The following is a 25,346-nucleotide window of genomic DNA, read 5'->3' as shown; positions in this document are numbered from 1 at the left end:
TTTTACTACAAGGTGGCTGCTCTGCAGTGGGCTATCGGTAGGTTTACGCTGCAGTATTCGCAGTGAAAGCAAACAAATCTGTCCACACACTATAAATCCTTTATTTTCCTTAAAGACTTCTTTAGTTTTTTTGAATTTGGAATCCATAACTAGTCTAGCTAGGAAAACTTAAGACAAACCACTGGTTTTAGGGTTCAGCAAAATTTATAGGGAAAGGTGCCAGGCCACAGAATTTCAAAAGTAAAAACAAAAAATCCAACTCTTATTAATTTCAAAAAAAAATTTTTATCAGAGCCACAGGGAGCCACTGGAGAGGGGCTAAAGAGCAGCTCCGGGGTCTCAGGTTGCCTCTCCGTGGTCTGGACTCACCCTCCACCCTCTGCAGACCTGCTCTTGATGGTGACCTGCCTCACTGGCCATGGCAGGATCTGGTGTTGCTCTGAGGCTGCACGAGTTCAGAGAGTCTCAGGACTCCAGACAGCTCGATGGACCGACCACGTTAACACAGTGAGCAGCATCAGCAAACCAAACCTGGAGGACTTAACACCAAAATTATATTCAATCCTACTCAGAGTGATGGTGACTTTGTGCATTCAACTTTTTACTTCTTTCTGCTGTAGATTGTCTCGTCTGGGGAGAGACGTTCATGGATTGTATCCAGGACAGCTGGGTAGAGTCCATGTTGTCCACTCAAAGGATTGTGGGTAAGGCTGTGTGTGAATGTGTAGCTGCAGACACGTCCTGTTTGTAGTGTACACGACACGCCCCTACAAGCCCCGCCCACCACTAGTACAAGACATAACTGCCAACGCAATGGTTATCTAAACCCTGCTACAGTGCCGCATTGTAATGAACAAATATGGGGCCAAAGATAGCATCTAACCCTGCCCATTACCCTAACCCTAAACTGAACCACGTCTTTTAACCTAACATATATATATACATATATATATATATATATATATATATATATATAAACTTGCATGGTAATTATTTGTTTCAATGTTTAAATACTGTATCTTGTGGACCAATTAGACAACAAATGTCCACGTGTAATTCTAATAACAATCGCAATAAAATACACCACTCTGTCTCTTTTCATGTTGCAGCTACAGTCTTCACAGCGGACGGTCTCAGTCGCTCTACAAGTCTCTTCAGTCTCCAAACCCTCTGTGTGAAAACTACCAGCAGAGTTTTGACGTCCGCACCCTGAGAGCGCTGGCTGTCCTCCGTCACCATCCTGCTGTCCTGGAACAGCGCCCCCCTCAGACGGTTTACCAGGAACAGTTTGGTCTTCAGTCACCTCTCCTGCCTCAGTAGTTCAGCACATTGTGCTTTAAAGCACAGTGCAGGAAGAAGTAACTGTAGTAATACTGCAGTATAGAAATACTCTGTTTCAAGTAAAAGTCTTGCATTCAAAACTTTACTTCAAGGGACAGTTCACGCCAAAATCAAAAATAAACATTTTTCCTCTTGCCTGTAGTGCTGTTTATCAGTCTAGATTGTTTTGCTGTGAGTTGCCCAGTGTCAGAGATATCTGCTATAGAGATGTCTGCCTTCTCCACAGTATAATGGAACTCAACAGCACCCAGCTTGTGATGCTCACGATGCCAAAAAATATTTGAAGATAATCCACAGACATTCCTGTGAGCAGTTTCATGGAGGAAGTAAACCTGCCAATCGTATCACTGCACAGAAGGACAAGTGCAACAACTCATGCATGAGAGGCTTGTGCTCATGACAGCATGAGGAGCCTGTTCTCACTCCGAAGTCGTCGAAATCTGGCGCTTGGGCAGTGACTTGCGGCATCATAAACCGACGAAAAAAGGCATCTTTTAACGTCGGCATGATACGTGGCCGGTTGCTCTTATAGTTTGATGGTGCCTGGCGACGTCAGGGGGAAACGCAGCGGAACAAGGACGAAAGTTAAGGCAGTGAAAGTCTGACGTAGTGCTTTTATTTTGAAAGAGACATATGTTTCCTGTGAAAACAGTGTATCTTAAAATAAGACAATGCATGTAACAGGCTGAACTTAACACAATGTCCCAGAACGTCAACAACCAACACACCCATGGTACCTTGCACGTCGAATGTGGACGTGGAAAGTCCATGACCAAATGTCAATACGTGACGAGGTTGGAGTGAGAATGTGTTGGCATGAGATGTAAACATTAATGGTGTCCTCCTCGGCTGCTAGCTCAGTGGTGCTAGGTGAGCTAGCAGTAGATGCATGCTTCTGTCTGCGCAGTGATGCGCTTGGTGGGTGTAGTTCAGTAGAAAGAAAATAGTTCCTACATGAAACTGCTCACAACAAGGTCTGTGGATTATCTTGAGTAACCAGGTCATGATTTCTGAGATATTGCTGTTAAGCTTTTCAAAAAATATATATATTTTTGGCGCTGTGAGCACCACAAGCTGAGCACCATCTAGTTCCATTATACTGGAGAGAGGCCAGACATCTCTACGGCCCATATCTCTGACACTTGGCAACTCACACCAAAACTATCTAGACTGATAAACAGCACTGCAGGTGAGAGGACAAATACATATTTTTGATTCTGCGGTGAACTGTCCCTTTTCCCACGGTCATTTTTGACATTCTTTTTCATGCAGGATTTACTGTAAAGACACCTCAGGTTTTCCTGCATGTCGATAACATCTCTACGAGCGTGTTTCATGTAATTCAGGTATGTGACGTGTTCACACAAAGAGCTCTTTGTCCATTTTTTTTTTTAAACAACGTGGGTGCTTGTTTACAACTTTGCACAAATATTTGATGAGACAGTGCTTCATTTTAGAATTTATTTATATTGGCCTGCAAATAGAAATAAGAACATCATGTATTAATCTACAAATTAATGTAAATAAAGTCACAGCCTCTCACAGAAAATGGCAGATACTTATTTACTCACTACAACTGTTCCATAAACTCACTCCTTTAATTGAGATATAATGTAGTTTGGCATTGGTCCTCATCTTTTTTTTTCTTTTTTTTTTTAATATAAAAACACCCCTCAAAGCATGTTGACTTTCTCTCTTTTGAAACAACTTTTGGATACTTTCAGGTAATAATCGTTTATTGCTCTGTACATAATTTCAGCTGTAGGAAAGTTGACCAAATCTTCAAATTCAAGAGTCTTTAGTTTAATAAATAATGAGTTAGTTGGTTCTCTGTATGACGTTTTGTTCACAATTCTTGTGGCTTTCTTTTGAAGTATGAAAACTAGATTTGTATTTGTTTGATATGTATTTCCCCACACTTCCACACAAAAAATAATGTATGGCAGAATAAACTAACAGTATAAGGCGGAATTTATACTTCTACAACATAGGCTCTGCGTTGACGTAGAGCCTATGTTGTAGCCTGACGTGCACCTTCCCGGAAATGTACTATTTCTGTAAGCTGAAACCATTTCCCTCAGTGGATGCAAAGTATTTATTTACTTTAATTTCACAAATAAGAAACAATAAACTGTGAAGACAATAAAGCCTCCACAAAAATAGCATTTCAAGTCTTGTGTGTGATTTATCCTGGCTTCATACAAGCAGAGGAAATCTCTGCTACTCACAAGGCTCATATATACAATGTAAAATGCCATAGGCTTGTGCTAATAATGTTAGCATGTTATATTTGTTTGGAAAACGTGTTTAGTATAAGACAGTTGTTTTGTCAGTGAACCTTGTGAGCTGTAATGGAGCCAAATTATGTAACGTTACCTTTGTTAAATGTTGCTGTTGTCCCTGGCTCCATATGAGTAGAGAGAAGTCCGCTAGCCACTAGGCTAATTTATACAATGTAAAATGCCATAGGCTTGTGCTAATAACATTAGCATGTTGTATTTGTGGGGAAAATGTGTCAATTAGAAGAAATATTTCATATAGTGAAATCAGTTTGTGTATGAAGTGTGTTTTGAATCAACTAAACTTTACAGCACTTCACTGCTGACTAGTGTTCTGGAGGTGTAACTGCAGAGTGACACAGACACCACCGCACAAGTATAAATGCTCACAACGGCATAGGCCGCGTGTGTAGGCTACGGCGCAGGGTCTGCCACACAAGTATAAATCCCTCTTTAGGTGTATAATGAGGCTAGATTTAGAAGGTCTTTCACTTTTGATAATATTGCGGTTGACTTATTATCTATTATGAAGCCTAGACATTTCATTTCAGTTTCAACTTTATTTATCACATGTTTGCTGTTTGAGTTGGCCACACGGTTACCAAAAATCACTTGAATTCAGTGTCAGTTTATTAGAATCAACAGTAACAGTGCACACGCATTCAGGTGTCATACTGACAGTGATGTGACTGAAGGTTTAGTGATACTGAAGTGGTACAAAACTCTAGACAAAAAACTGGGACATGTAAGGGATAATGTATAATGAGCCGGTGAATACTGGGAAAATAACTCCCGACAGGGGAATAGAACCCCGACGCGCAGCTACATAGCAACTGTGTAATAAAAAGTTTTAAGGGTTTAATAGTAAAGCTACTGTATTTATTCGCCTGTTCCTCAGTCCATGCAGTATAGGATATATATGTTTGGACCAGGAACAAGAAATTCAAAATTTTAGTAAGTATGTTTGTGCACAAACGATATAATCAGTGATTACACCCAAGTGTTTCCAGTTATTCCATTTGATTAGATCTCTGCTCATCAAAGTTCATGCACTAATGATAAACATGTTTTCAGATGATTCAGACCTGATGAAAAAGAGAAGGTCACTGATGATCACCACACAGTCCCAGACTTCCTCTTACGTCACATGTTGATCATCAACAACAACATCATGAGATCATATTTCAAATCCTGTCACTCCCCAGTGGCTGCATAAACTACATTGCACAATGGAAAATCCCAGGCCCATTTTTCGATCAACAGCAAAGGACTCTTTGATTATAACTTTTAATTTGCTGGATTTTACTATGACAGTTTATTCTTTTAGCAGTTTAATCTTCTGATGGTGATGATGAGATCTTTTATTAGCTGTGAAGAGCTGAATGAACTCATTCCGAATATCCCAAATACTCAGCTCAGTTGCTAGAAAAAAACGTTGGCTTTGTACCTTTCTGCAAACCACAAGTACATTACATTTGTACATTTCACACATATCATATCAACCTTTCTGAAGTGATGTAGGGTATGAGCTGACTTCCATCTGGAGGTGGAGGGGATGGTGCATGGTGTGCCACCTACATGAGATGCCTGCCAAGCTGCAGACCACTGTTAGACACCAAGAATATTTTTTTGGCTACTCATTTATGTCTTTCCTGCAGCTTTCTAGCCCCTTAACGTTGATGTTTTTTAACAACTTATTGCTGTTTTTAAAGCAGCATTGAAGCTCCCAATTGCTCCCAAACATTGATGTTTTTTGGCAACCCACTGGCAACTTTTTAGTGACCCTTCTCGGTTTTTAAAGTGGCTTTTTGGCCCCCAAACGTGGTCGTTTTTAGTAATCTGTCGCTGTTTTTCCAGCGGGGATAGTGCTAAAAAAGTGATTGTTTTTTAACCAAGACTTTGCTGCGTTTCCTGCTGAGATTGTGCCCCCAAAACCGCTCATTTTGAGCTGGAACTTCTTCATCTTTTCAAACCATAACCAGATGCTTTTTTGCCTAAACTTAACAAATTGTTGACCACAGCATTGTTGAATCATAATGTTTCATGTGTCCGCCACATACTAACATGCAAATGTAATTCTGTGGTATATCTTATTTTGACAAATGTATTTTTGTTGTTTTGCCTCCAGCCATATAAAGGAATGGGCAACCATGATGAAAATACATAAACTGACTTGTGTCAACTTTATTACATAATCCTGAACAATTTATTGTGTGCACTGATGTGTGCCATTTGCAAACAATTATTCCAATTAAATAAGTAGTTCACTGACAGAAAATGAACAATTATTTAGGTAATCCATCAGTAACTTGAGTCACTTTTCAAGCACAGAGGCCGAATATTTACAGGTTCCAGCTTTTAAAAAAATGAGCATTTGCTGCAGTTATTTGTGTCATATGGTAATCTACTAAACATCTTTTAATTTTGGACTGTTAATTGGGAAAAAATAGCAACTTGAAGGCATCACATTGGGTTCTTGGAAAGGAGACGTCAATCAAGCAGATATTCCTAAATCATAATCTGGTCAAATAAGTGACAACACCTGTGTGGGTGTGTAAGATGAGACAGTGCTCGTGCAAAGAAACAAAAGGCTTGTTCATGTCCTCAGTTGTGAGATGAAAAGCACCTGTGTAGGTGTGGTGTGTTCCCTACTGAGGTCTGTGTGTCCCTTAACTGGGGTCATCACGTAACAAAGAGCTGAAGTGTTTGGGGCGAAGAGTGATTAACAGCATGAGTCTGCAGAATGTGACAGCTAACCAGTCTGACAGCCTCACTGATCGTTGAGGGGGGAAAAATAAAACTGTTTTACTAAAGAGAGGGCAACATGTGCTATATTAACCTCTTATACATTCTGTTTGTTTCAATGAGTGAAAATAATATTAATATAATAATAATATAAATTACTAAAAACAAACAAGACAAAGATAAGTGTCTGAAAAGGAGTAGGTAGAAGTAAAACTTTAATGTTCCTTTCTTTCATTTCTTCTTTTAACTCATATGTTATTTCAACAAATTCCCAAATTTATCTACAACTAATATCCAACTATCCTCAGTCTGTTTACCACCCAGTAAATAAATATGTAATAAACCCAGTTTATTTACAGTCCAAGTACCACCCAGTGTTACAAAATAAATATGCACCCCCTAACACAACCTTTCCTCGTCTAAACATCTGACTAAAATATCTTTCTTGTATAGTTTTTTTTAAAAATTGATTTACATTTGTGCTTTGTTTCAACTCATCATGCAGCCCATTCCACACATCCACCCCAAACACTGGTTTAGAAAAAGAAAAGGGTTAATTCGTCTTACTATATAATGACGAAAACTCTGTCTGTGTGTCTGTGTGTGTCTGTGTGTGTGTTCCATGTTTTTCTCCTCACTGACTTGGTCAATCCATGTGAAATTTGGCACAGTGGTAGAGGGTCATGGGAGGATGCCAATGAAGCAATATTACATCAATTGGCCAAAGGGGGGCGCTATAGCAACCCATTGAAATGGCAAACTTTGAATGGGCATATCTCATGCCCCGTATGTCGTAGAGACATGAAACTTTGCACAGAGATGCCTCTCCTCATGAGGAACACATTTGCCTCAAGAACCCATAACTTCCGCTTATATAGATTTTCCGCCATTTTAAATTTTTTGAAAAACACTTCAAATGGATCTCTTCCTAGGAAGTTTGAGCGACCTGCATGAAACTGGGTGAACATAATCTAGGGACCAATATCTAAAGTTCCCTCTTGGCAAAAGTTGGAAAACTTACTAAAACTGAGCTTCTATAAGGCAATGAATATTGCGGAGGGCGTGGCTCATCACATGAAGGTGTATAACATCTCAAGGGTTTCACCCATCACCACGCAACTTTGTAGGCATATGACCACACATAATCTGAGGGGACCCCTCCATTATTGACCCCATCAAACAAAATGGGGGCGCTAGAGAGCTCATTTCTTATCTAGGCCTAACCGCCATATGGATTTTTACTAAACTTGGTAGATATGTAGAACAGGATGCCTCAAGGTGACTGGAGAAATTTAACTCTAATTGGCAACTGGGTGGCGCTATAACAACAGAAAAATGCTTCAAAATGGCTAAAATGCGACCGATCGCTGTGGCTCCCCCTGTGGACCAATGTTGTTGTTTTGTCTAATTTTTGGTATGACTAAGTCATGGTATGGTATGCTGTACATAATCACAGAAACTGTCAGTGTGTCATTCTGTCAGTCAGTCATTCTGTCTGTCCCACGTTTTTCTACTCACTGACGTGGTCAATCTATGTGAAACTGCACATAGGCATTGAGGATTGGCATAGGTAGAAGGCGACAAAGCTACCAATGGGTATGGACTAGTCTGGAGTTAATTCATTAGAAATCTGTTGAGGGTGTTTTTTTTCAGAGTCTCTTTTCAAGAGAAAACTGCACACATAAATAACATACAGTTTAAACATGGACAGACGCACACTTCACATATTTAAACTTAAGAAAAAAATTACAAGAGTGATTGCAGGTGCATAAATATAACCATTAAAATGCTCAAATGGAATAAGAGAGTGTGACTTCAATTCTTTTGGAGCTTATTCCACTGGTATGCAGCAGAGTTCAGTGTAAGTTCAGTGTAAACAAGAGGTACAGCTATTGTTAAGATGTCCCAAGACCTGACATCGTGAGGATTGTGTTTAAATGCAACCACGGAGCAGACGTAGTTTTTGCAGCAGAGCCTTTGAAATAAACAACAACCAAAGCTGCTGTCTTTTGTTTGTAGGATCACATCTAAACAGTGGGTTTCAGTAAAGAAATCAAATGTATTAATTATTTAAATCACAATTTAAAATCCTACACTTCATAATGATTAGTCTGGGGCATTTTAACAGAATAAAAGTATATGTTTTACTTTAAAAAATAAAGTGATAAATAAAGTAAACATTTCATAAGCCCATTGGTGTCCTCTTATAAAAAGATCCTCCTCTCTGGAGAATGTTCTGTTGTTTTTTTAATCAAAACATTTTTTTGTTTTGTTTTGTTTTGTTTTGTTCTTTGAAACTCAAGATCATTTTCATTGTGACCTTTATTGGATCAGACTTCCTGGAAACATATGATATGATTGATATGATGTGTTCAGTGCCCATGAATGTGTGTTTGGATTGTGACACAGCAAAAAAATCAAACTAGACAAACTAGTTAGCTTTATGCTTCCTGGCATCTGACTCGGTGTTGGGCAAACATGGGCACGGCTGTGATACAGTCAGTCTGCAGGTTGTTCTCATGCCAAATACCAAATTTGGCACATCCTCCTGAGAGCGGGGATAGTATTGTCTGGTAGTTAGTTGAGGCCGGAGTCAGTTTATCTTTTTTATTTTCATTAGAACACAGGAGCGTGAAACTGTAAACACAAAGTGCCAAACGTCTGCCTGCAGAAACTTCTCTGCCACAAGCTCTTCAGACTTCTCCATCCATTCACCAGATCCCCTCAGACGTTCCCACCTATCCACCTTTCCTACATCCACCTGCTCACCTGCTCCTCATTCCCTCATTACCCAGTCGTCTTTGTTGCTTTCTGCTTTAGATTTCCTGCCACCTGTAGGCTACCTGAACCTGAACCTTTATCTATATCTGAATGCCTACACATTTTTCTGCCTCATTCCTGTCCACCTGTGGATTCTCAGATACTTCTGCCAGTGGTGTAAGGTGGCTACAACAGGCCTCAGTGCACGCTGGTTAGTTACGGAACACATACACACAGCATGGGGTGTGTGTTTATTTTACCAACTATTGGGTTTTACAATCTAGTGAGTCACTTTGATGATTGTACTGGGGAAGTAGAGGCCTACACCAGAACCAGGACTAGGAGACGTGATCACATCACTCCAGTTTTAGCCTCTTTACACTGGCTCCAGTGTGATGTAGATCAGATTTCAAGGTTTTACTGACAATTTTTACGGTTCTTCATGGTCTCTCTCCCAGCTACATTTCTGTACTCTTAGTGCCGCACAGGCCAGGATGTACTTTGAGGTCCTCTGACAGAGGTCTTTGTCTGTTTCAGCGGCCAGGCTGAAAACTAAAGGAGATAGAGTTTGCTGTCAGGGCCTCGAGGCTCTGGAATAATCTGCCCGAGGAAATCAGGTCTGCTGAGTCAGTGATCTCTTAAAACATACTTTTATCGTAGCGTCTTTCCTGATTTTAAGTTCATTTAAACTGTCTTTTTATTCTTCAGTTTTTATATATTTCTGAGTGTTTTTATCAGTTCTTTTAAATTTGTTGTTTTCATGTCTTGTCTGTTTTAATTGAAAAGCACTGTTTTGAAAAGCACTTCATAAATAAAGATTATTATATTATTATACATATTTAAAACTGAAAGATTGATTCATACATGTCTTATTGCGGTACACACATACACACAGGACTATTTATACACTCAAAAAAATATTAAATGCAACACTTTTGATTTTGCTCCCTTTTGCTCAGACAGTTTCAGTCAAAGATCTGACACTTTTTGTGGAGCACTTCTCCTTTTCCAAGATAATCATCCATATGTCATATCAAGATGAATATTAAACAGCATCATTACTGCACAGATGTGCCTTGGGCTGGTCACAATAAAAGGCCACTCTAAATGTGCAGCTTGATGACAGAAAACAATACCACAGATGTCACAAGTTTTAAGGGAGCGTGCCGTTGTCATGTTGACTACACGAACGTCCACCAGGGCTGTTGCCTGTGAACTGACTGTTCATTTCACTACCAGGAGCCGTCTCCAATGTCATGTGAATTTGGCAGCACATCCAACCATGCTCACAACCATCCTCCACATGTAACCGTACCAGCTCAGGACCTCCGCATCCATCATCTTCACCCGCAAGATAACCTGAGACCAGCCACCTAGATGGCTGATGGAACAGCTGGATTGAACAACTAAATAATTTCTGCACAAACCATCAGAAAACTCAGTGAGGCTCATCTGTGTGCTCATCGTCTTCATCAGGGTCTTGACCTGTCAGCAGTGTCGTCATAACCAAATTGAGTAAGCAACTGCTCACAATCCAAAGTGTCTGGCAATTTGGAAACATGCTCTCTTCACAGATAAATCTTGGTTTGAACTGTACCTGGCCAACACGTTCTCATCCCAGATATCGCTGCTTTGTTAGTGGACTTTCACATCTAAATATGACGCCTAAGTAACCTCCTGTGTCTATTGTTGACATCCCAGGACAGCGTGTCCTACATGCATTGTGTCTTTTCAAAATACACTTCCATGTTCAAAGGAACTAAACAGTTTCTGCTCGTTAAATGCACACCGTCTTTTTCAAAATAAACTTACAACATAGATAAAATACATTGATTTTGCATCTGTGTCTGATGCTGAAATCACTGACAGAGCGACAGTATTTGACGAGTTGGGAATGAGAACGGGCTGACGGGGCAGATGGCAGATGAGGTGCCCTCATGCAGGCTAGCAGTTTGCATATATCAAAGATCACACATGCATTGTTTTGATGGCAGTTCGACACCTATTGTCCTGCCATTTATTTGCCACCATGGCTTAATGTTGCAGCATGATAATCCACAACCCCATGTTGCAAAGATCTGTACACAATGCCTGAAACAGAAAACATCCGAGTTCATGGTTTGCATACTCACCAGACATGTTATCTGTGTCTGCATGTATGACGGCATGTTCCAACTGCCAAAAACCAGCAACTTCACACATCATTGAAGAGTGAGGCAACATTCTACAGGCCACAATCAACAACCTAATCAACTCTAAGTGAATAAGATGTGCCACACTGCATGAGGAAAATGATTTCATGTCAGATAACTGACTGATTCTTTGGGGTACTGTGACCAAACATACATGTAGCACTAATCCTGTGAAATCCGAATAAATGTCCTTTTATTAAAAATCAAACTGCACATTTTAGAGTGGCCTTTTATTGTGAACATCCCAAGGCACACCTGTGTAGTATTGATAGTATTTAATCAGCATCTTGACATGCCACACCTGGCAGGTGTCTGGATTATCTTGGAAAAGGAGAAGTGCTCACTGACACAGATTTTAACGAAGTCTTTTGTGTGGATAAAAATGTTTCAGATCTCTGCCTTAAACCTCTGAAAATAGGGAGTCAAGACAAAAGTGTTGCGTTTAAATTTTTGTTCATTGTGTTTTCAGTTTAAACTCTTGAGTTGTGATTATGTCATTGTTGTTCTTCATTGTTGCTGTAATTCGATATGAAATTACTACGAAAATTGTAAATGTCACGTTCGGGTGTTGGGTGAACAGTCTCTGAGGTCACTGTGGGTTTTGAAGAAATGTAATCCAGCTTCTCACAATGGTCACACAGAAATCTTTGTGTGTTGTTTATTCATGACTTTGACAATTTCCCTGTTCCTCAAGGAAATAATGTCTAGAACCGTGACAGAACAGGTTCATCCACAGCTTGAAGTCATGATATATATACTGAGACATTTTGTCTGCAGACACAGAGCAGCAAACTTCACTCAGCAAAGACCTTTTTTGCTACAGGTGGAAGAACGTGGTAAGAAACATATTTTCTCTATCTTCTTTTTGTTATTACAAATGAATGTTATATTTAATGTTTAATCTCTTCACTTTTACTCATCACTTTGAAGTTGGAAAAAATAATGAAATTAAAAAATACGAATTAAAGCAAATGAAAATAATTTATACAATTAACTAGGGCCAGTTATTTGTCTCTGTTCACTACATGCTGTGTTCAACTTAGTGTCTCTTATCAACTTTACTTTCTTGATGACAATGTGTAAATTGTTGATTTGACTTTGTAGAGTAAAGGGATGAAATGAGACATTTTACAGCAGCAAAGAACCCAATTTATTCTAAATAGTAATTGCTTTTTCTTCAGGTTCTTCTACAAAAACACTTTTAAAGGACATGAACATTTATTGCTCCAAAGATTCGTGTGTCTAAACCATAAAAAAAAAAAAAACCTAGCAAAAGAAACTAACACATGACTTAAATGCAGCTTTTAAGACTTGTTTTTCTTTTAAAAATGCTTTTTTTTCTTGATGCATTTGCTTTGTTTCAGACTGTCTAGAATTAGGATAAATATCTCATAACTAGACAGATGAAAATACACTTTATTTGTGTGATAGTTGAATTTTACATAGCTGATTTGACTTGTACTGGAATCCAGTAAAATGATCTCATCCCACTAGCAGATATTTCAACCATGCAAATATACTTTTAAAGGACATGAACATTTATTTCTGTGAAAATATGTGTGTCTAAAAGAAACCCAGCAAACTAACAAATGACTTAAATGCAGCCTTTAAGACTTGTTTTTCTTAAAAAGAAAAGCTTGTTTTTCTTAATGCTTTCCCCTTGTTTCAATTGTTCTTGAATTAGAGTAAATATCTTATATCTAGACGGACAAAAATACACTTTATTTGTGTAGTAGTTGAACTTTAAATAGCTGATTTGACTTGTACTGTAATCAGGTAAAATGATCTCATCCCACTAGCAGATATTTCACTTGTTTTAAAAATAAGTTCTCGCCACTAGAGGACTCTGTTTACTGAAAACTGAGCTGAACACTGAGGATCAGTTTAAACCAGTCTACTCATTTGGAATGTCCTGCTGTTGTGTAGTGTACACCTTGTGGCTTGCTGTACCCCATCCACCTCTACCTACAGTACTGTTTTAATGTTCCCATTTTCTTCCCAAAGAAGTTGTTGACATGAAGCTGGAGCTGCTGGTGGTGTTGGCAGTGGTGGTTCTGCTGCCCAGCCTGTCCGAGGGTCGGATTGTCTCCAAATGCGAGCTGAGAGAAAAGCTTGACCAGGCACTCATCCTGCCTGAAAGCCTTCAAAAGTTCAGGGAGAAAATCCTGAAAATAGGTGAGGTTAATAAATGTTTGGTTATGAGGTTTAATAGAGTTAGCACATGACCTCCAGAGTCCCCACCATGAATCACTCTGAGAAAATATAGAGCAAGAAGACAGATATGTTTAGGAGAGTTCCTGCAAACTGAAAGAAAAATGTTAACGGGGGGATTTCTTTCTGACATTATGTTCTTTCTTTCCTTTGTTTGCCCTCTGCCATCTGCTTCCATGACTTATTTGCTGCAGTTATCTGTGAGGCAAATAGGAGGTCCCATCTGAACACCGGCCTGGTCAGGGTCTTTGGCAAGCGCAGAACTACAACAGCCAGGCCAACAACTGCAGTCACAACTACCACACCAACAACTACCCAACCAACGACTACCCAACCAACGACTACCCAACTAATGACTACCACAACAACAACTACCCAACCAACAACTACCACAGCAACGACCACCCAAACAACAACTACTGAATCAACAACCACCCAAACAACAACTACTCAACCAACAACTACCCAACTAACAACTACTGAATCAACAACTACACAAACAACTACCCAACCAACAACTACCACAGTAACAACCACCCAACCAACGACTACCCAACCAACAACTACCACAGCAACAACCACCCAACCAACAACTACTCAACCAACAACTACCCAACTAACTACTACTGAATCAACAACTACACAAACAACTACCCAACCAACAACTACCCAGCCAACGACTACCCAGCCAACGACTACTCAACCAACGACTACCCAACCAACAACTCCTGAGTCAACGACTACGACGGAAGATGGCAACCTCAGACGAAAGCGTGAAGCTGACCCGACCAGCAATGAGATAGATGAAAGCCTGGAGGACATGCTGAATGACCTGGAAGGTGAGGTCAATGAGGATGACGAGGTGACATGGGATGATGACAGCACAGACAGTGAGGATGAAGAGAGTAATGAGAACAGTACGGAGAAGTTTGAGGAGGGTAGGACACGTAAGAAGCGACGCGTCAGTCGTTGGCAGATCAAAAAGAGGTGGAGGGGGAAGGGGAGGCCACAGTCGATCGGTCTATACGGGCTCTTCCAGCTGTCTGACCAGTACTTCTGTAACTCGGGCTACCACAGCTCCAGGAACTTGTGCCATAGCCCCTGCACAGGTGAGTCTTTGAAGCAAATATGTGCAGAGAAAAAAAGATAATTACTTATATTTTACATTTTGCATATAAATAACTGTTCCTTTTTTCCCTTGAAGCCTTCACCGATGACAACATAATGGATGACATTAATTGCATTGTGAGGACTCATCACATCTGGTAAGTATGTATACAGCAAAGTTAAAATGATACTGTGTCTGAAAACTAACTTTTAAGACATATATCTCAAAATACTGATAGAATGAACATTGTATGGATAGTAATAAGCAGGGCTGAGTATTGGTATATGATACCCTTAAAGTACTGACCGAAATAACCCAGTATCAAGTAGACATCAGTCATCATCGGTCAAACAATACCTGCATTCAATCATTTTGCACTGGGGATGTGATCGCCGATTGTCCTGACTCCCCACTGGCAGCCATGACTAGAACAGTGAGCACCACAGTTAGCTTAGCGGCTGCTGGGGTCCCTATGAAAAAAATTCCCAGAACGCTGGACGTTTACATCTAAAATGTCCTAATTTCCTTAATCTGTTTGTTTTGTGTAATCTTGTGTAAAGTTTGCTTTTTTAAAATTAATTTTTATGCTAAAACACGAGGTCATGAGGTGTGCAGTACCTTCTTTGTATAAAGAGGTTAAGGAAGTGATGTTATTCTGTTATTTTCAACCAAAAAAAACATTATAATCATAAATGATTTACTGAACAGGCGTACAGGCCCATGGCCCATAGTGTCGGTCCCCCTGTGCTTCACCTGCAAATTGAGGAAACTGACCTGGAAAAACTTAGAATGAGCACAAACAGACACAAAATGAAAACAGTTGCTAATAGGGAAAAAGAGACTGATAAACTCCACTAAAATGGGGTAAAGCAACCATAAAGAGACACAAAACAACTCCAAAGAAATGCAAAACAGCTGCAAAAAGACACAAAGAGACTGACAAATACTACGAAAAGCGGTAAAACACACACAAAATACATACAAAATGACGACAGAGATGCAAAACCGTTGCAGAGACACAAAGAGACTGAGAAATACTAGGGACAAGACATGCAAAACAACTCCTGTGTAGGAGAAGTTGTGTGTCTGTGCCCAGGGGCCCTTTGTCTCATAATCTGTCCATGTTTATAACCCTATGAACGGAGGGTTTATTGCAAGACTGTAGGAATAAATTGCATAATTTTCAGTAGCTGTACTAAATAAACACGTAACTCAGTACAGTTTAGATTAATATTGTCACCTGCTTTTCTGTATCGTTTCATTTGTTTGCCTTGAACTTTTCATGTAGCCATCCTAACCAGATCTCCCCTGAAAATAAAAGATTGTAGCCAGGCTGTTTCCTTGCTGAATACTGAGTTCATATACAGATTAAGTGAAGTCACAATGAAGACTATTGTATATGAACTCCAGTCAGGAAGGTCAACAAAATATAAGTGCAGGCATTGAAATCAAAATGTGAAAGCAATAAAAAATTTAAATTGTGGGGTGATACGCTGCCTACTGACAAACTAATGAGTGCTGTTTTAACAAATTGTTCTATTTTTTTCATCACGACAGGACCATAGTGAATCACGCCTCTCGCCGGTGTTTTTTCGCCCGGAACTTCTTTGACGAATGTGCGTGAGCAGCTGACAGGTTTTCTACCTGCAGGACGTCACACTGACGATGATTTCTTCAACGTTATCAGCTCTACTTCCAGTGTGACAATGGAAACACATTGTCTCACAAACACTGTCAAGCATTTTATATATTTTCCATTTTCAATTAATCAATGAGATTTCTTTAATGAAGTTATTTTCTTTCAGATTTTTTGTGGATGAATTTGATCCCAAAATCACCAGAACTTGAAATGACAAGTGTATCTCAGTATCTCATATTATTGTTTTACCAATTTAATCCACTTTAAAGTGATAATTCTGTGATGAGAAAAACAAATAACTTGATTGTTATCTGCTCTCTGTGATCTTCCAATAAATGCGTTTTGCTGTAAGGTTTGTGTTTGAGAACATGTTTATTATTAGTAACTGGCTTACTCACTCATCAAAGTTAAATCTTTTTTTAATCAGACTAATAATTCTTGTAAGGCACAGTAATAACAATCAAGAACGCTCTGACTGAATCGTTTGATCTCTGAACTCTGGGCCAACTTTCCACTGCAATTTAATGCATTCACATGACTCAAGGGTTTATTATTGCCATGATACAATATAAATGAAATGCATCCACGCCACACACACAAAATCGTATTACAAATTACTGAAGGAAAGAAGGAAACCATCACAACTGATTCCAGTGTACAATAGCTTCCATCTTTATCGAGCTAGGCGGTAATTATAATATACATTGGACACATCTCCTCAGTATTCAAATGGTAGGATTGATAAAGCTGTCTGAATCTGAATCTGAAAAAAGTGGGACTGATTACCAAGGGCCCTAATGGGAGGCGGTCCCTCAAAAAGTCTGGAATGAAATGTTTGGCTTTGTCAACAGTTTTTTTATTTCTAAGTATCAAGTGGCATAACTAAAGTAAACTGAATAAATGGATTAAGAGGCTGAACTTTGTATTAACAAAAAGAATGAGCTCTCTGAGGCCCCTCTCACCTCTTAAAGGCGCAAGCTGGTTTAGTCCGCCCCTGCAGTGCGGCTAGTGGCATAGGCAGTACAGGCAAATGGTAAGAGTGTGTCATTCATAAGGATGCATGCGCTGGGGCAGTTTACTGCTGAGTGTGAAGCAGTCAGGATGAGAGTTGGCACCTTCAAGTCTGAGTTCATTGTTCTCTGCTGGAAATCGGTGGATTGCCCCCTCTGGGTTGGGAGAGAGTTGCCGCCCCAAGCGAAGGGTGCTCAAGTGTCTCTAGGTATTGTTCATGAGGGGATAAAATGAGTGTGATATGGATAGGTGGGTGGTGCTGCATCAGCATTAACATGGGCACTGTGCCAGATCGTCACGTTGAAGAGGAAGCTGAGCCAAAAGGAAAAGCTCTCATCCCAACCCTCTCCTATGGGTAGTGACCAAAAGAATGAGATCGCAGATACATCGCCCAAAATGAATTTCCTCTGTAGAGTGGCTGGGCTCAACCATAGAGACAGGGTGAGGAGCTCAGACATCTGGAGGGCGCCCTGAGAAGAGCCGCTGGTCCTTCGCGTTGAAACTGGCCACATCAGCATGATGGCATGATCAGGTTGCCTCCTGGATGCCTCCCATTAGGGATATTCTGGTTACATCCAACTGGCAGAAGGCCCAGGGACAGACCCAGAACACGCTGGAAGGATTATGTATCTCATCTGGCCTGGGAACCCTTAAGGCCCCAATCACAGAGAAAGCTTTTTGCAGGTTGCACAATGTAAGGCGCACTGCACTACTTTTTTTCTTCTTTAATTGAATGCCACTAGTAACAAACACTTGCTGCACCTTTATATTGTTGCCATGCAACTAAATCATCAGCTCCTTACTCTAACCTTACCGTGTAATCAATCTGCTGTTTATTTGGCTAGATAAAACGACGTACTTATTTTCGTCGTAATCAGTGTGTAGCTGCTGACATGTTGAGGCAGAGGGTACTGTGTGTAGCTCTGGTTGAGGGTGAGAAGCTGTCAGCAGATAAACAGAGATCTGTGTGGGTACATGAGACCCTAAAAAAAGAGGCTGGATCATGGGGAGTACCACCAGTTGGTCCAGGAGCTTCTCCTCCATCATGGACATTTCAAGTACTGCACTTATCTGCTTCCACGCCTGCTGTTTTCTGTTGAGATCATGGTACATGCGTTATGAAAAGTTGTGTAGCTCTGGGTATCCAGCAACTGCTACCACCAGTTTCTTCTCCATTGTTTACCAACTGTCAGCTTATTGTCGTGACCACCACATATGGCCCACCTCTGAAATCATCCCATTAAAAAATTGATGACATGACATGGGGCGCTTTTCTGCTCTGAGTTGAAGTTTTTTCAACTCAAGGAGATCAGAGCGCTCCAGCAAAAGCACGCAGCAACATGAAAACGGCGAGCAAAAAGTTTAATTTTCATTTAAACAATTACAAAAGCTGCCTCCAGCTGCTTTAATGCTTTCTGTGTGATCAGGTACCTAAGAATTTCCCAGGAGGAGCTGGAGAGTGTCACTGGAAAGAGGGACGTCTGGAGTACTTTGTTCAGCCTGCTGCCCCAACAACCCAGCCCCGGACAAGCACATGAAAATGAATGGATGGATGCAATAAAATCTGTCCTTTACATATGACCACTTACTATCATATCAGCCTGGAGCACTAATATAGAGGGGTGGGGATCTTAAAACAGTAACAATTTTACCATTAAAACTTTGAACACCCTTTATGGAAAACTTCTTCCCCAAAACTGAAACTCTGTGTTCTACTGCTCATCTTTCATGTTCCTGATTTGCAGCTCTCTGAATTGTTGTTTCCTTTGTTGGGTTTAACATGATATCTGTGCTCAGGGAGCTAATGTCCTCGTGTTTGACATACATGGTGCATTCACTGCCGGCGATGACATCCGATCCTCTGTATTATAAATGTCTTATGAGGACGTGGGGAGATGAACTGTCTCTCTTCATCTGGTTTTCAGTCAGGTCTTTTTAATAGGGCAAAGGCGTAACCTGTAAATGAGAAAAGATGTTTTCAGGTAGAAGGATCATTTTTCTCCCACCGACCTCTTTAGAGCTCAGAAAGCCAATAGTTAGATGTGGCACAACACTGTGCACTTCCTGAGTCCTTTTTTTATGGGCGTCAAGGGAGCGGCCTTTATCTGAGGAGAACAAAAGATGCAGGTTCTCTCTGATTTGCCACTGACAGATCTGCAGACAGTACTAATACTGCGCACCATATCACGTTTTCAGAGAGTTGCAGTCAAGATGAAGGTCCTTTTGGTGTTTCTCTTTGTAGTGCTGGGCTTCAGTCTGGCTGAAGGGCAACCTGAGAACAAATGTGAACTGTTTCACACGTTGAAGGCGGTTAACAATCTGCAGGAGGCAAGGAAAAGACTGCCTGAGGACATACTGGCCAAGAGTAAGTGGTTGTGATTTTTACATTGGAAACTGTGAAGCCTACTGGTAATGGCTATAAAAACAATATGTTTAATATTTTGTTATTCTACAAGTAAGACATGGATAGAAAAAAACTGCACTTTAATGTGATTCACAGTAATTTTGTGATTGAGAAACATTTGTTTTCAGACTTGAACAGCTTGAAAGCTCCTGAGAAGCCGGACTGGATATTTACAAATGTTACATGTTCTGTGATTTTCTGCATAAGTTCATGTAAAACAAATTATCACAGATATGAATAAGGATGTGGCAATACCACCTTCTCATTTGCTTTAAATTATATTCTTTAATTGTTTTTTATGCACATGGGTATAAATGTATAAAATTATGCTGAAGGCTATACACATGCATGTCTATGTATCATTTCATGTTCTTTGGTTTAAAAGGTAAAAAGTAGAATATGAGATTTTTAGCTAAACCTGAGGTGCTTTTCTTTAAATAAGAAAAATAGTCAAAAAAGATGAACATTGAAACCTGAGGATATCATCAGTGACATTGGATGCTACCTGTAAATGCATTTGATGAAGTCAAATAAAAACTTGAGGCAAATTTTGCACACAAATCTCATAAATTGTGTGACATTATTTGCTTGGATTGTTTGGCCAAAACATGAGCTGTGTAAAACTCAAACAGACAATCTGCCTGTTTGGGGATGAAGTGTTGGGCTGATGGTGGCGCTAAAGAAAATACTGAAAATCAGAAAATCATTAGGAGTCGTCATCTGGGGATCATGAATATTCACTGCACACTGAATAGCAGTTCACCCAGTAGTTTGTGAAAGTTTGGATCAAGAAATCTGACATTCGGAGATGATTTGTGAGTTTGTTTCTCTCTTCTCGCCCCCACCTCCAGTTGTCTGTCACGTGAAGCTTGGGACAGGTTTTGACACCAGTGTGGTGACTCAGCTGTCCATCAATTCTACAACACCGGAGGTCTGGACACTTTATGGCCTTTTCCAGCTCAGCAACCACCTGGTCTGCCACGACGGCACGACTCCCTCACCCAACATCTGTAGCATCAGTTGCAACGGTGAGTTCAGTGTGTGTTTGTTTCATATGTATATGCCATCGGAGCCTGGTCTCACTCCGAAATCATCGAAATCCGGGCTTGGGCAGTCACTTGTGGCATCAGAAACATACGAAAAAAGCTGTCCTTTAACTTCAGCATGATACACGGCCGGGTGTCATTAACGGCACCTGGCGACATCAGGGGGAAATGCAGCGGGACAAGGACGAAAGTCCAACTTGGGCAGATGGAATGGGTGGTGGATGGGTCCAGCAAACACTGAATTTCACCTGAGAGAGTGATGTTTGCGTCCCGTAAGATTCTAAAGCCAAACTCTGTTCCTTTTTCCTAAACCTAACCACGTGTTTTTGTTGCCTAAACCCAACCATGTGCATTAGTTGTTGAAGGACAAAAACTTCAATTGTTGGTGTTGTACCGACATAGTGCTTTTATTTTGAAAGAGACTGTATGTAAACGTTAAATTTCCCGTGAAAACAGAAGTGTATTTTGAAAGAAGACAATTCATGTAACAGACAGAACTTGACACGGTGTCCCAGAACATCAACAATCAACACACCCAGCGTACCTTTCACCTTGTATCTGGACGTGGAAGGTCCATGACCCAAGCGTCAATATTTGGTCGGAGTGAGAATGTGTTGGCCATCATCATTGTCACAACTGTAAAAGTGTGCAGACTGAACAAGTTGTTAACTTTCACCCAATGTACCGAATCTACAGCCAGCGCTGGAGAAGTATTCAGATCCTTTACTCAAGTATAAGTTCTAATATCACACTGTAAAAATACCCCATCAGCAGTAAAAGTCCTGCTCTGAAAATGTTCCTTCAGTACAAAGACCACCTTCTCTTTTGCTTTAATTGATATTCTTTAATTGTTTTTTATACACATGGGTATAAATGTATGTAAGTATAATCTGGAAAATGTAGTTAATAAATAAAAGTATAAAAATGGCCCTGTGACTGTTATACTATTATGCATTATATCATGAGATGATTCTGACTCATGCATTCATGTAAAAGCAGAATTTTACTGCTCTAGTTGGTTGAGGTGGAGCTCATTTTGAACTGTTAGCTAATGATTATTTTAAATATGGATTAATCCGCTTATTATTTTCACCTTAATCGATGGATTGTTTGGTTTGTAAAAACGGCGTAAAAACTGTAATTATGCTGTTGTGGCTCACAGAACATCTGATGATTGGCAAAAAACAAACGGGTGAAAAGACACACCAAAAAAAACCTTAAAGAGACACAAAATTATCTCAATAAGACGCTAAATCACCTCAAAGAGCCCAAAACGACAACAAAAAGACACAAAATAACCACAAGGACATACAAAATGACTGCGAAGAGAAACAAAATATCTACAAAATGGACAAAAAAAGGGACACAAAATGACTTCAGTAAGACCCTAAGTTACCTCAAATAAACCCAAATGACTAAGAAAAGACATGAAACAACCACAAGGAAACACAAACCAACCAATGTGCAACACAAAATAAGCAAAAAGACACAAAAATACCTTAAAGAGACACAAAATGACCTCAGTAATACCCCAAATTACCTCAAAGACACTGAAATGAAACAAAAAGACACAAAATAACCACAAGGACATACAATATGACTACAAAGAGACACAAAAAGGCAAAGGAACTGCAAAGACACACAAAATATCTACAAAATGGGCAAAAAAAGCTACAATGAGACACAAAATGACTACAAAGGAACGTAAAACAACCTCAAGGAGATACTGACAAAAGTAGGACACAAAATGGACAAAAGAGACATAAATTACCTGAATAAGACCCCAAATTACCTCAAAGAAACCTAAACGACAACAAAAAGACATAAAACAACCACGAGGAGACACAAACCAACTAATATGAACATAAAATGGGCAAAAAGACCCTAAATTACCATTAAGAGACGCAAAGTTACCTCAAAGACCGCAAAACGACAACCACAAGGACATACTGACTTAAGAGCAACACAAAATGGGCAAAAAAAGGGACACAAAATGACTTCAGTAAGACCTTAAATTACCTCAAACAAACCCAAATGACTAAGAAAAGACATAAAACAACCACAAGGAGACACAAACCAACCAATGTGCAACACAAAATTACCTCAGTAATATCCCAAATTACCTCAAAGACACTGAAATGAAACAAAAAGACCCCAAACAACCACAAGGACATACAAAATGACTATAAAAAGATCTCAAAGGAACTGCAAAAAGACACACAATAGCTACAAAAAATGGGGGGGCAAGCTACAATTAGAGATAAAATGACTACAAAGGAACATAAACCAATGAATATGCAACACAACACGGGCAAAAAGACACAAAATGATCCCAAAGAGACACAAAACTACTTTAAGTCTTTGTTTCTTGCTCTCATGTAGGAGAGGTGGCGGGGCCCTTTGCATATTGTGTCCAGGGGCCCATTGTCCCATAATCTGCATGTGTTCATTTGAAAGCTTAAACTACAGCTCACTCCTCTTTTCTTCTTCTCTCCAGAAGAAACTTCACATTTTTATATTAAAGTTAAAACATTTTCAACTTGTTTTCTTTCAGACTTGGTTGATGACGACATAAGTGATGACATTGATTGCCTGTTCACGATCACCGGCCGTCTTATGTAAGTTCATATCTTTTAAAGATTTATTCACAGTGGAATCACAGCCTTGCAGCAAATGTCAGATAACTTTTTCACAGTTGGGAATCATTCACTCCCTTTTGTTATTAATGAAGATGGTAAAGATTCTCCATCTTTGACATTCAGACAGTTGACTCTGTGTTTTTCTTTAGATCCCCTCCAGGCATGTTTTAAAAAGTATTAAAATGCTCTGCTTAGAATAAGTATCTTTCCACAAAAGGCCGTTAAATGACATATGACATCCTTTATTGAGAAAATATGCAAACACTGTACAAATTTAAGGCACTTGCACTTTGATTATTTCCGTTTTATTTAAAATCATCACACCAGGCCTGAAAAGCACACTTTGAAGGAAGTCTGCTGCTTTGTTCTCTGTGAGCTAATAAATACATTCAAATTAAAAAATGATGATAAAGTAAAATAAAATAAAATGTTGTGAATGAATGAAATGTATTTATTGTGTGAATATTTCCACAGTGAAAGAGGTTTCTCTGATGCCAACAGCACAGAGTTAATGAGAATGTAAGTTACACCTTCATCTGTTTTTGAAAATGTAATCTTGAAGTTGCACATAGTGCTTTGTAACCTGCCTTTTAAATGACATAAATCATAAAATAATTACCATCTAATCATGAAACCAAAGTTTGAATTGCTGAAGTCTTTTGTTTATCTGCAGGGTCCGGCTCATCTTTCAGGATGAGTGCAGGGACGAGAACGCCTCTGACTTCTTTGCTGACTGCTGATTCATTTCACCTAAATCCATTAGTGCCTGAGAGCTGTTATCACTGGATGAGAGGTGATTTACGACAGTTGTCATGATCCTGGGGTTTTCTGTAGTTTCTCTCCTCGTGTCATAATAAACCATTAACACTGCTGCAGAATGTTATGTTGTTGTTGTTGTTGTTGTTGTTGTTGTTGTTGTGACTTGTCACCACTAGAGGTCCTACTTTATTCTATCACTGTGACACTGTACTCATCAGACAAGTCTGCATTGTAATGGCTTCTGACAATCAGGTGAGTCCACCTCTTTGGTCCAGATGAAGTGGTGAGACCATGCTGATGACATGACCTCAACATTCTGTTTTGCTCTCTGTATCCGTCTGAGGGGTATTCCAGGTAGGAGGTTCAACAAACCCTGAGTCTAACCCTGAACTCTGACTTGATTTACCCTGAGATGGGAAACTCTGAATTACCGGTTCCAGAACAGCTGATTTGAGTTAGTTCAGTCAACTCTGAGTATGTTCACTCTGAGTTAAGCCGACAATAAAAAGCCATCATCAATGGAGCTCCGACTCCACGATTCACCATGGCAACAGGTAAATAAAAGACAGGCCTCCATTTTAACCCAGTGGATGTAGAGATATTAATGCATGTGTAGCAGACGGTGCACGTTTATCTTTAAAAGAAGAGCCTGAGTCAGAGCGAGGAAAATGTAAATAAGTTAACCATAAAGTTAATAAAAAAGTTTATTCATCATTTATCAGACTTACATTTCCTTAATGAAGATAAAGTGGTGGAATCTGACTGTGTATCAGGCCATAGATACATTACATTATATTAATAATATATAATAATATATTTGTTCAGATTTAATCTGATGGGGAAAAACACAGGAGGCAGAAGATTTAAAACATATAGGCTAGGCTATAGATCAAAGACATAAAGACATGACTGTAAACTCACAGTCTGACCCAGTAATAATATGTTTGGTGATTTGCACTTGAAAAGACATTGAGGTTAAAATACAGTAGATTTTAAAATGTTGGACATCTATTTGTATCTTGACTCAACAGCATTCAGTGACTTTATTTCAGATACAAATGTAGTAAATGTAAAGACACTGAAATGCTGCACCATTGCTCACTCAGAAATATGAACATATAATCCCCAATATTAGGCTATAGGAATTATGTTCCATCAGTGCGACCAATGACATCAGTGATAGAGATCATTAGTCATTGATACTACGTGTCT

The 25,346-nt window shown here is 39.6% G+C and overlaps 1 protein-coding gene across 1 annotated transcript; it reads left to right on the top strand.

The window, feature by feature from the left end:
• The first annotated feature begins 12,079 nt into the window (after positions 1-12,079).
• Positions 12,080-24,245, top strand: LOC117255944 (uncharacterized). Its single transcript, XM_033625209.2, has 10 exons — positions 12,080-12,153; positions 13,322-13,492; positions 13,723-14,637; positions 14,733-14,793; positions 18,714-18,772; positions 19,400-19,651; positions 20,542-20,718; positions 23,291-23,354; positions 23,850-23,894; positions 24,049-24,245. Exons 2-10 carry the CDS (start codon positions 13,333-13,335, stop codon positions 24,113-24,115), a joined length of 1,800 nt encoding a protein of 599 aa, XP_033481100.2. The 5' UTR covers positions 12,080-12,153; positions 13,322-13,332; the 3' UTR covers positions 24,116-24,245.
• Positions 24,246-25,346: the final 1,101 nt, after the last annotated feature.

This window comes from Epinephelus lanceolatus, chromosome 3 (assembly GCF_041903045.1).
Source record: "Epinephelus lanceolatus isolate andai-2023 chromosome 3, ASM4190304v1, whole genome shotgun sequence".
NCBI classification, from domain to species: Eukaryota; Metazoa; Chordata; class Actinopteri; order Perciformes; family Serranidae; genus Epinephelus; species Epinephelus lanceolatus.
This window is presented reverse-complemented; position numbering and strand designations above follow the sequence as displayed.